Source organism: Peromyscus maniculatus, chromosome 12, assembly GCF_049852395.1.
Source record: "Peromyscus maniculatus bairdii isolate BWxNUB_F1_BW_parent chromosome 12, HU_Pman_BW_mat_3.1, whole genome shotgun sequence".
Classification (NCBI taxonomy): domain Eukaryota; kingdom Metazoa; phylum Chordata; class Mammalia; order Rodentia; family Cricetidae; genus Peromyscus; species Peromyscus maniculatus.
In genome coordinates, this window is record NC_134863.1 from 40396582 (window position 1) to 40409507 (window position 12926).

Below are 12926 nucleotides of genomic sequence, written 5' to 3' on the forward strand. Positions count from 1 at the left end.
AGTCCGCACAGTAGCTCTTCTCTTGGCTATTGATGCAGAAGAGTGGGGAGCCCTAAGTAGCCAAATAGTATTCTTAGCATGCAGTTCAGTAGACTCATCATTGTGTCTCCTAGGGGAAGCATTCTTCCATTTGGAATTAAGACCTGTTGGCTAACAGAATGATAAAGTCACAGGAACCAGAAACAAAGATTTTCCTAGTGGCTAATTAGAAGTAATGGTACACTCCTTAATTCCTGAACCTGTGAACCTGTGAATTTTGTCTGAAAGAAACATTACCATATACTGGATGATGGTTTGTGCTAGTATCTAGTATTAAAGCTTTGTCATGTTAGTGTACAAGTATCTGCTGATCACCCATGCAAACAGTACTGATGAGGTCATGGTAAAGTATTGTGACCTTGTTCCTCCTAACAACACTGAGTCATTGGCATTTCAATGAATTACTCTGCTCATTAAGTAGTACAAACACAGAATGTGCCTAAGTCACTTTTCAGAAGTATAAATATGTGCATGACTTAATACATGAACAAATCAGTGTTGTCTGCACATCTCTGCCCCCGTTATTCCCCACCTCAAGAAAAACAAATGTCAAGCCAGTGTATCAAGTGTGTCTATACTGTCTTGTGAGGTCTGGATTCTTTCCAGTTCTCCAAGGCTTAGGGCGCAGTTAGTTCTCAAGTCTTACTTCAGTGGGACAGATCTGGAACAGAACCTTAGACTTTTCATTCCGGAAGTCCCCAGGCGATCCTAATGTTACTGTTCTCAGAACCACATTTTGAGAACCACTGAGTCACATATCTCAAGTCTGAATGAAGGTCAGGGTTATCTCTGAAACCTCCCACTGCAGCTTTGAACAGTCTGCTTGTAGAAAGGTTCATGAGCTGACACTCACTTTTGGCCTGGCTTGTGTTTTTGTTCATGAGATCACATGACTCGGGGACCATCTTTTTTGGCATTATTATGATGCCCAGTGTCCATAAGATTGAAATATTCTTGTTAGATTACTTTCTCCGATTATGCTGCTTGTCACCACAATGACATTTGAAGAGAAGGAGAAGCTCATGTTGTTTTATATGTAATAGACCCTCCAGCTTGTTTTCGGTATATACAGCAGATTGCATCTCAAAGGGTTACTTCCTACCCACACCCCCACAACCAACTGCTGTCAGATGAGGCCAGCTTGGAATCCCTCTAGATTGTCCTTTGAAATGGAGGTGAGGGCCATACACCAAACATTACTACTATTCATTACCTTAACAAGCTTGAGCACCCAGAATGCTCACACTCAGTGTGAAAAATGCTGGGGAGATAGCTCAGTGGTTAAAAACTTGCTGCTCTTCCCAAAGACCCAACATCCAACCTTCTCCTGTCTCCCATGAGCCCCGGCACACAGGTAGCATGCAAACACAGACAAAGACACCAACAGGTAAATGAAATAGTGCATCTACATGTAGTTAGTCCCTGGAACAAGGAAACGGCTTGTGTCTTTCCGCCTTCCTTTCTTTTTTTCAGTTAAGTCTTGTTATTCAGAATTCCCATAACTTCCTCCACTATTTCATATATGCCTCTTGTTTTTATGTTTATTCATGAATTATAGCAATTACTCCTCCCTCTCCCTCTTTTTTCCCTCCTTCCTTCAGTGTCTGCAAAAACAGGTCCTTTAAATGGCACCATGAAAACTTCAAAGAACATATGAGCTGTTAATAATTGTGTGCCCTACTTTATGCATATTTATTAGGCTTTTAAATATGCTTTACTGAGTCAGTCATAGTACGCTTAGCATAGCTTAAAATATTATATATTTACAAATGTGTATTTAAGTTTTTATAAATGTAAAATATTTTTATTTTTCAAAGGAAGAGGAGACAGATAATGAAGAAAACTTTATTGATCTCAACGTTTTAAAGGCCCAGACCTATCGCTTGGTAAGTGTCATTGGCTAGACAAGAAATCAGCAAGCAATCAGCCTATGTATTGTGCTGGAAATCCAATGAGAAGAAGCTGTTTGCCAGGCATATTTTGTGTGTTCCTTGCAAAGTAGTTATGAAAATTGTTTTTCTATGTACAAAACAATATACATAGGAAAATTATACACACACACACACACACACACATGCATATATATCTATGAACACAATTATAACAAACATAAAGATCCAGAAGGGTGAGTGAAGCTGCCTCCTGCGTGTGGAAACCAACATGGTGCTTCTGGGGCAAACTCAAAATATATTTTCTGGATGACATTTTTAATTATGCAAAGCTGTAAATTGTTCTCTCTCAAGATACTAGTCATTGAAATAGATCAGGAGACCAGGAGTGGATGATTTTTGTTTGTAGGAAAATACTTAAATTGTATTTCTATGAAGTAAAATTAATCCTCTTACATAGTCAGGCATTGCTTTAAGACAGATTTTCCCTCATTTTGATTACAAAATAAATATAGTCTATGAGAGTATACTTACTGTCAATGAGTATTTTAAGTGTACATGTGGCATTTTTGCATTGTATATGTATGTTATATTTCAATAAAGTATGTACCTATATACCCTCATAAAAAGATGTATGCAATATAGTCTTACTTGCCCTCTATTTTCATGTCTGAATCCTCAAAGCAAGTTTGGATCTAGTTTTTGTTTCATATGAAAACTTCCTCAAGCTACCCAAGATGTTCTGTTATTACGTATTATTTACTGCCTTAATATTGTTGATTTTCAGTAATTATCACCAGTGTGTATGTGTGCATATGCATGTCTGTGTGCATGCATGTATTTACCCATATGTATGTTGCTTGTGTGTGTGTGCATGCGTGTGTATGTGCATATATGTGTGTCCCAACTTGAAATGGAATGTAATACTGAGGCTCTCTTGCCAAGTATCTGGCTTGAGCTCAGTACTTTACTGGATTCTAACCTTGGGCAAATTTCCAAACTTCTTGGAAAATGTTAACCTGTTCATAAGATTTCTATGATTAAAAGACTTATATGCAAAGCATTATAAGAATAGCATCTATCACATAGAAAATGTTCATCACATGCTATCCAAAAGCATTATCAGTCTTTCCCATGTCCTCATATGTCTGATTTGTAAGTTCCTTCATGACAAGGATAATTGTCCTTTTTCTATTTCTCATGATATAAATCACAAAGTGCTGAGTAAATACTTCTTCAATAAATGAACACATTTTAAACTTATTTTTAAATTAAAATATAAGTATGTTATTTACCTTCACTCACTCCCCTTCCTCTAGCTCCTCCCATGCCTCGCCTCCTTAGCTCCCTCTCAAATCCCTGGTCTCTTCTTCTTTTAATTGTTATTGTTTTACACACACACACACACACACACACACACACACACACACACACACACACACACGCATAAGCATAAATACAGCCTTCTGAGTCATTAAATGTTGCATGTATGTAAAGTATTTCAGGGATGACCACTTAATGTTGAATAACCAACTAGGGGGCTTCTCCCTGGCGAAAACTTCTGCTCTCAGCATCCCTTAGCTCCCTATAGCTCTTTGTCTAGGGTGGAGGCCTGTGAGATTTCCCTTCCTGCCTTAGACATCTGTTGGTGTTGTCCTTGTTTGGGTCCTGTTTAGGTATCCGTATTATTGAAGTATCGTGGATGAAGTTTCCCTGTCATTTCTAGAAAACATAATCTCACAACAGATTTCCTGGTCTTCTGGCTCTTAGAGTCTGTGAGCCTCCTCGTCCGCAGTGTCCCCTCAGCCTTGGGTGCAGGAGTGATGTTGTAGATGTATCCGCAGGAGCTGGAACTCTGTGGTCAGTTGTTCCCTGCATTTTGATTGGTTGAGATTTTCTGTGATGGTCTCTGTCTGTTGTAAAGAGAAGCTTCTTTCGTGAGGGTTGGGAGCTACATTTATCTGTGGATATAAGGATAAATACTTTAAAACGCAGTTAGGATTTATGCTGGCTAGTGAAGTGCTCGTAGTGGGTTCTCCTCTAAGATCAATGAGTTCACTAGCCCCAGGTAGTTTGCTAGGTTTCCAGTTCGAGGCGTGATCTCCTTCCTGACCTTGAGTGGACCGTAAATCCAACTAGAGAGCTGTTGGTTACTGCCAAGATATGAGTGCCACTATTGCACCTTTCGGGATATATTGCCATGTTGGTCATTGTTCTAGTTCACAGGCTTCACAGCTGGATAGGACTATTGGTTTCTTCCCTCCCTTGGCAGTATACCAAACATTCATAGTCTTTCGTTCCCTCCTCCTTTTCTCTCCTTCTATTTTGACTTCCATCCCCTCCTTAATTTAAGCCTTCCCCCATTTTCCCATTTCCCTCTGAGTGAAGGTATTTTTTATTGATTTGTTAAGATTATGTAAAATAATGTTAACATGTATGTCCAAATAAATAAACTCAAGTTATTTATTTATACCTTACATTTTCAGATCACTTTTTAGTACTCAAATTATTTTAAAATACTTTCTACTCTTTTGATGTATTTATGTAGTTGTTACCTTATTTTCATAAATATAATCATTAATATTTATAACCTCAAGGTCTTCACATTTTTAAAAGTTAATAAATTATACTACCTAAGTTTAAAGTATTTCTTCAAAATCCAGGTCTTCCCCCTTCTACCTCATAACAGGTTTGACAAAGTTTGAATATGGTGTGATTCTTACTTGGAGCAAGTACATTGTTTTGCTTGTATTCATTTGGTGTATGTGTTGCAGATGATGACACTTTCTTCTAAAACGAGAAAAACAAAGTAGAGATGAATCCGCAGTTATTCTTAGAAACTCATTTGTGTGGTTGATGTCTGTTGATGGGGTAAATAGTGTGTGAAGGTGGAATTCCCTTTGAACAAATAATTGGAATGTTGAGAAGTACAAAAGTAGCTTAATTTGCTTCTACCGCTAATTTAATTTGTCACTGAAATTAGGCTATATGAAGAAGAGTTTTCCTCCTATATGTGTGCTTATTAACTTATTTACATATTAACTCATTTGGCAAAGATTACATAATATATATCCTTTGGAATTAAAACTATGGGACATTATCATGGGAGGAAAAAGTCTGAACACCAGGTGTTTGGGGATGGTCAACCATGAAGTACTAATGAGACAGAAAAACCCTTTCATATTTTGAGAAACCTGGCAGGCTTATCATATTGCCCACTAAAGCCATCTGCCTGGGACAGCTGTGACTAACTCCAGCTTCTAATGGCGTAGACTGCTCTTTCCCTAAGACAGATTGCTGTGTAGGTTAGTAATATAGATTTAAGATCTCACATTTAATGTGGCAGGTGGGCTCACAACACTGCAGAAATACCCTTTCAGTAAGGTTGCTGGTCTACAGACCGTCAAGGAAACCAATCACTGAGTATGTATGTAACTGCAAACCTGGGAAGGGACGCGTGAAAGCAAGCCATTTTTACCTGTGGCTTTAAAACAGTGGATGCTTCCAGCATCGTGCTCTATCCTCTCACCCTGCCTTTTTTTAAGAGACCCAGTATTCTATTATAGTAATTACTGTCCTGTTCATTGTCTGTCTCATCTCCAGAATGCACACTCCTCTACAGCAGGAGCTTATTACTGCCTTTTTAAAACCTGTGCCTGGTGTGTGGAAGCTCCTCAATAATCAATAATACTGAATGAACACGTGCTGAGTATATAATATATATGGAATTTTGTAGGCAAGGTGTAATTTAGTCTCCTTAGAGAAAAGATCTTTTCAATAGTAGTTGTTGCTTCTATGTACCACATATGAAAAACAGGGAGAAAACTATCTCTATCTATCTATCTATCTATCTATCTATCTATCTATCTATCTATCTATGTATATATACATATGTGTGTGATTGTTCCATATATATATATATATATATATATTTCTTCCTCTCATTAAGTAGTGAAACCTGGACCCTGAAAGTCTGCTAAGTAGAGCAATTCCAGGATTTAGAAAAATGTCTGTTTTCCTGAGTTTTGGTAAGATGGAACAAGAAGAAAGGCCAATGAAATGACATGTCACGGGTCATGTTCTCAAGAAGCAGTCAATGAAAACAGAGTTTAGAGGCAAGATGCTCATTCAGTTAGAATGATGGTGATGAACAGAAGAGGGCAGGAAGCTGCAAAGGACAGGGAGAGGACTCTAATTGTGATACAGTGTAGACTACCTGGGGAGGAGCACTAGAGCAAGCCTCCTGCCTCGCCCAGTCCCTGGAAGCAGGCTACCGGGGAAGGCCATGCTCCAGGGTGAGACACCCTGGAGCAGACAGCAGGAGGCCGCTTGCCTCTCACATTCCCTGCAGCTTGGTAGGTAAGCCCCACCTGATAGAAAACCTGGCAACCCTCTTCTTTACCATCTTAATGTATTGAAGTCTGCACCTACTAACTTGAAGAATACCATGTATGGAAGGAATTACCATCCTCCGTGGACTTAAGTTGTAAAGGACTGCCTGAGCAAATCATAACACAGCGGGGACCTCTCAAGCACTGAGGAAAGCGAAGGCCCTTCCTCTGGGTGGTCCATGCTGAGGGTTGTGGAGCTGGTTTGTTTGGGAGGAGGCGTACTGCCCAGAGCATTTGTTTACTTTCAGATTTAAGACTGTCTTTACAGCCATTCTTATTGTCCAAGTTTCCCATATAACTTCCTCTCCCTGATTGTGAACTTGCCAAACATACCTTTCAGGAAACAGCCACAATTAATGACAGATGTATGGTTTCCCCAAGTTTCAGCTGTTGGCTAATTATCTGGATTTTGAGATAGCCTTTCTTAGAAGGAGAACTTTATGAACTGATACTTGGCTTTGAGGCTAGACCACGAATTTCCACATTCTCCAATCTCAGAGTGTTCTTGACACTGGACCCCCCCCCCCCACACACACACACACACCGGAAGGAGGACAGCAGTGGTGCCCTGAAGTCCTGAGGGCTGGGCAGGACCTGTTGAAGGTCGTGCGTGCCGTAGCATGTTCAAAGATCAGAGCGGGCACACGGAGGGCAAGGTGTGGTGGCAGAGTGTCAGGAAAGTGTGCCTGTCACTGTGCTTCCACGTCGCATTGGTCATATGAAAGCTGCCAGCACATCCAGGGTGGCTTTGCCGGCATTCCCGCCCATTATAAAGCCCCCAGAATCACAGCCACACTGTTCTGTCTGCATAAGGCAGATGTGTCACTTTCCAGCCCCAGTGAAAAAGAAATGAGCAGGAGCTAAGCGTGCTCTGCCGAAGTCTATTTTTAAATGCCCATCACTTCATTTCAAAACATTTTTTCAAACATGCCATAGATCCTATTCTTCCTTGAGATGCTAAATTTGAGGTTTTAGAAACCCGATCCTGAGTTATGCAGCATAAAACCAAGTCTCTCAAAAGCCTTAAACACAATTGGTTTTTAATTACTTAGAAAAAGAAAAAAAGAAGAAAAGAAAGAAAAAAAAGTCATTGTACCAAGAATGAGAGACTTTTTAGCTTCAAAAGCAAAAGCTGAAAGGAAGTAAAAATAAAGCGTTTGGATGCGAACTTCACTGTAATTTTAGACTGTCATCCAGGCAGGTCTGCTGTCATGTAGTCAAAGCAGGGATAGGGATGGGTTACCCGACGAATGCCTTAAAGTAACTTGAATGTTATCTCACTTCACCTTAGACCTTCGTTCTCAACAAAACGTCCTTTCTGAGTAGTATAGGGGAGCTCCGTGGTAAAACATGGGTAGTGTGGTGGGGGTGGGGGTGAGGGGATGGTGAGCGGCTGGCTGCTGTACGACACAGCTTGCCTCATATTCTACCGTGGATTCTTATCCGGGCCTGAAGGAGCCATTTCTCTCCTCTCCTAAATCATTGATTTGAGAGGTAGGGCTGTCTGTGTTGTGAGAGTAATCTGTGGTTGGTAATTTGCCAGAGAAAGGATTAAAATGCCTCACATTTGACTGGGATGGGACTTTATGGCTAAGTAAATGCTTTTCTTTCTCTGGCAGCTAACCTGTACCACCCCGTCAGTTTTATATACACCGGAGAACAGGAAATCTAGGCCAGAGAAGAAAGCTCAGCCTCCCTCTGCTCAGAGAAGGCTAAAATGGCAGTTCTTGCTGGGTGTAAAAGACAGTTCACTTGATCTTTAGTTAGCTTTTGAATCCACACTTGAATAGACATCCTTATTTCCATCTTGGTCCTTGCAGACTTAGCAAGAATAGGGGACAAGGACTTTTCAAGGTCCTTGCTCAACTCCAAGTCTGAGCCTTAAAGGTAGATGCTATGACCAAAATAGCCTTTGATGAAAGTCCTGGCTGTATGTTGCTAGCCACACGACCCCGGCAAGTTAATTAACCTCTCCTTGATGCTGCTTTCTTATCTGTAATGTGGGGACACAATTTCTCCCAGGCTGCTTTTGAGATTAATAGAACCTAACTTGTGGACAGACCGCACCTGGCGCGGAGCTGGCACAGACCATGTGCTTGCTTATTTCTTAGTCTGTAAGAATGTTCACCTTTCCTCGGGGATGGGATCAGTTACCACATTTGTGTGCGCCGTAAGAAAACTGAAAAGGCCCTACTCCCTTGATCCAAACAGCTCTTACGGCTGCTGTCATCTTTAGTAAGAAGGCTACATAGGGACAAGCTATCAGTGAGCTTGCATTTCAGTGTAAATTAGGAAACCCTGGCACTGTCATAGCTTAACTTTCATAATCTGTCACATGGGTTATGACTGGTGGCCACTAGACTGCATTTTCTGTCATATGGTTTCTCTTACAGAAATGTCACAGGACAGGAGAATTTATTAAAAACTAATGCGTTTGTTTTTCAGGTATCATTTGCAAACTGTTCTTATATAAATGAACACACTGTTTCCTGAATCAACTCTAGGAGTAAATATTTACTGTGTAATTGAGTGTGTAAGATGGGCACCCATAAGATGAGTCTGTTTTTAGTCCTCTACCCACAGCCTCCAGCCCTGCCTCATGACTCACTCCTAGAAAACATTGGTGTATTGCATATCTGACTGATTCATGTTCACCAGAGACTTCATGACATGTGGATGCTACATGTGTCTCCTTTTCATCCTTTCAGCTGTAGCTCAAGGCCATGTGCTCTGCCGCTGTCTGATCCTTCAGTCAGTTAGGTTTCAGTGGTCTTCTGTACTTACCCTAAGTCCCACCCTGCGCTCTTCCAAAATACCGTCACCCTGCTCAAACATTTGAATACCAGTGCATGACTTTTATAAGACTATTCTGGCTCTATTCACTTTTGAGGCTTTTTTTTTCTGCCTCCAAGTTTATGTACATAGATTGTGAAACAGTAAGATTCTGTCCAGGCTTCCGTTTGCAGTTTAGCGACCATTCATGTACCGAACCTTGTTCCTTTGTCCACAAACCCTTATGATTCAAGTTAAACCAGTTTCCTCCTTGGCTTTCCAACTTTTATAACTAACACTCTTTCTCTGTTTTTCTCTGTGTTATGTGTGTGTGTACATGTGTGGGTTTGTGGGGGAGTGGTGTGTGTGTGTGTGTGTGTGTGTGTGTGTGTGTGTGTATGTATGAGTGTGTGCGCTCGTGAGCGTTGTGTGTGTGTGAGGGGCGGTGAATAGTGTGTGTGTGTGTGATTGTGTGTGTGTGTGTGTGTGTGTGTGTGTGTGTGTGTGTGTGTGTGTATGCGTGTATTTGCCTATGTCTGTGGAGGATGACTAGGCTGTCATTCCTTAGAAGCTATCTATCTTGGTTTTTGAGATAAGATCTGTTATTGTTTACTCACAAGTAAGCTGGGTGAGCTGGGCAGTGAGGCCCAGGGATCCATCTCTGCCTCCCCAGTGCTGAGATCAAAGCACATGCCACTGAGCCTGGCCTTGGTTATCTGGCTTCTAGGGGGTTGACCTTAGGCTCTGTGCTGTCAAGGCAAGCACTTTAGGGACTGAAGCACCACCCCACCCTTCCATGGCACCCTTCTGTCTTTGTCTTTAAGTCATTAGCTCTACCGGCTAAGGTTCAGCTCAGATCCTCTCTCCTCAGTGACACTTCTTGTCACTCCACCCCAGTCAACCCTGTGGCCCACAAACCCACAACACATAGATCTTTATGAAGCAGAACTAGAATACTTCTGCAGGAAGGTTTTCGTTTTCTTCATTATTCCCGGACTGGCACAGTATGTGGCAATAGTAGGCGCCAAGTAAGTATTTCTCTGCTAAGTGAAAGAAGCCATCATACCTTACTTGTAATTCTGCCTCTTCTCCATCATACCTTACTTGTAATTCTGCCTCTTCTCCGGCCCAAAGGACAAATGCACATCCTGTGACCTAGATTTTCTGTGTTCTCCTCTCTAAGCCCCTGACCATGCTTCTCATTGTGATTTTTTTTCAAGCTGTGTTCATTCCTATTTCAGAGTTCTGGCTTATGCTATTTTCATCATTGTAAACACCTGACTTTCTTTCTTTCTCCTCCGCTGCTCTGCATCCCATACATCTTCGTAGGGATAAATTTAAATCTCACTATTGCCGTAAAACACACTTCTTCATTTCTCACTTAAACCCTAAAGCCTGCCCACCTATATTCCATCTTATTCTTGAAAGTTAGTTAAAATTTTATTTTTAACTACTTATATTTTACTCCTGGCCCCCACAGGCACCTTCATACACACAGACACACACAAACACAGACACAGACAGACAGACAGACAGACAGACACACACACACACACACACACACACACACACACACACACACATGGGTGGGTGGGGGTGGGGAGGATACTAATGTAGTCACACATGTTTGAAAGCTGAGGAGGGAATTGCCTAACCTTGAATTAAAAGAAACTGTGGGGGGAGAGAAAGAACAAGGTTCTTTAGATATGTGATTAGTTGCCAGATTTGCAAATCAAAGCCTGACCAAAACTTTATTGTTGCCACAATCTATGTACATGTGATGTATAGGCAGAAAAATGCTTCCATTTTTATTATTTAAAAAACAAGTATGTTTCCTGTAAATTAAAGCACTGTAACTCAAATTCTAATAGGTCTTTCAATAAAACCCCCTGAGCCAGATATTGGGGTAAATGCTGAAAGATCAGAGACAAAGGAACAAGCCACCTCTTACCTCTAGGACTCCTCAGCCTGAAAAGCCTCTAGTTCCTGTCTCCTAATGCCTTATATGCCTTTCTCTGCCCAGCCATCACTTCCTTTCTAGTGCTGGGATTAATGGCATGTGTGCTTCCCAAATACTGGGATTAAAGGTGTGGGCCACCACTGCCTGCCTCTGTTGCTGTCCTAGACTGAGTCAATCTCATGTGGTCCAGGGTGGCTTTGAACTCACAGAGATCCAGATGGATCTCTGCCTCCCGAGTGCTAGGATTAAAGGTGTGTGCTGCCACGGCCTGGCATCTATGTTTAATCTAGTGGCTTGTTCTATCCTCTGATCTTCAGACAAATTTTATTAGGGTACACAGTGTATCACCACAAAGCACAAAATAGTACAGTAGGAAAAATGTGAAACTATCTCCACATCTCAGCATCTAGACATAAACATTATACCCTTTATTCTTTTGTTGTCCTCAGTTTATGTAAGATCCTTCTATTTCAGAATCTGGATGAAGGTACAGAGAATTGTTTGTGCTTTTTATGAAAATTAGGGTGGGAATGGCAGGCATAGAAATAGAACAGTAAACTAGTTTAGAATCCATGAAATAATCCAAATATGTGGCAAAAATTAATATATGAAACGATGTCGATCAGTGACAGAAGTTGAATAATAATTCATATTATTATTCAAATAATAAGCAGGCTATTAATGTGGAGAAAAAGCTAGAGTCTTCCCTCATTTATTATGTCTATGTAAACTCCCCATGGATCAACAGGTAGAAGAAGAAGAACAAAGTAATAAGTAGAAACATGAATGAAAAGTGTTAACTTCACGGGTACAGTTAGACATGATAATACATGATATGAAAAAAAACAAAGTGAAAAATAAAACACTAAGAAATTGGAATGTATAAAATCACATAATTTATGTTAAAGATCAGTGGGGAGGGGTCAGGAGAAAGTTACAACACAAGTGATAAGAGATGAGATTTGAGATCTGCCATCGTGTTGTGTACAATGTACTGTTGTGACTCTGAAGGTGGCTTTGTTCCCTCCACTCAATCTTGGGATTATTTCATTTCTTTTTTATTTTGGACAAAGACTCATATAGACCAGGCTAGCCTGGAACTTGCTCCGTAGCACAGGCTGGTCTCAGACTCATAATTCTGTTTTGGCTACCAGCCTGAGTGTTGAGATTGCAGTCATGTGTCCCACACCTAGGTAGGACTATTTAGTCTTGGCAGTTAACTCCATTTGAAATTTATCTTGGTAGATGTATGAATTGGGTGCTTCCGATGAATTCATGTGTCTCTATAAGGATGTTGTGTGTTTATAAGTATGTGTACATATTATATATATTTTTTAATTTGGAGAACATATACACATTCATATACATGTCTATATATATATGTATATAATACAGTCTCTCTTTAGATGTTTAACTGTCTTGTCTTATTAATATTGCCTGGGAGAGAGAGGCTACTTACTGGCACAAGGCTCTGGGAAGACTATTAACATTTCATGTTTGATCTCTGAACTGACTTTGATCTTGTCCCCACTATTTGATCCCAAGGTTCCTTTATGGGAGGGTTGGGACTATTATCATCAATTCTTCCTTTCGCAGCGCGGATCACCTCTCATTTCATTAGTCCTCCTTTTACCTGAGACCAAATTTCACGTCCATTAGCCGACCTCAAATGCTTCCTTCCTGAGAAGCTGTAAACCCCTTGCAGGCAGGAATTAGAGTCTTTTATCTTTCCAAACCGAGCACAGTACCTGGATTCCTGCCTCAAATGTTCTAAGAATTCAACAAATGAATTATTGGTTAGGCTAATTAATTATAAGTAAAACTACTAGATAGCCTATGTCTCCCGACTTCTAATTGTCTCTTCCACAGCAGTAA

The 12926-nt window shown here is 40.7% G+C and overlaps 1 protein-coding gene across 1 annotated transcript in view; it reads left to right on the plus strand.

Annotated features, from left to right (window-relative positions):
• Positions 1–12926, plus strand: part of Ift57 (intraflagellar transport 57) — a 58169-nt gene that overhangs the window by 11380 nt on the left and 33863 nt on the right. Inside the window, exon 5 of the mRNA XM_006989979.4 lies at positions 1857–1925. Coding sequence (XP_006990041.1) covers positions 1857–1925 — 69 coding nt within the window. The remainder of the gene's footprint in view (positions 1–1856; positions 1926–12926) is intronic.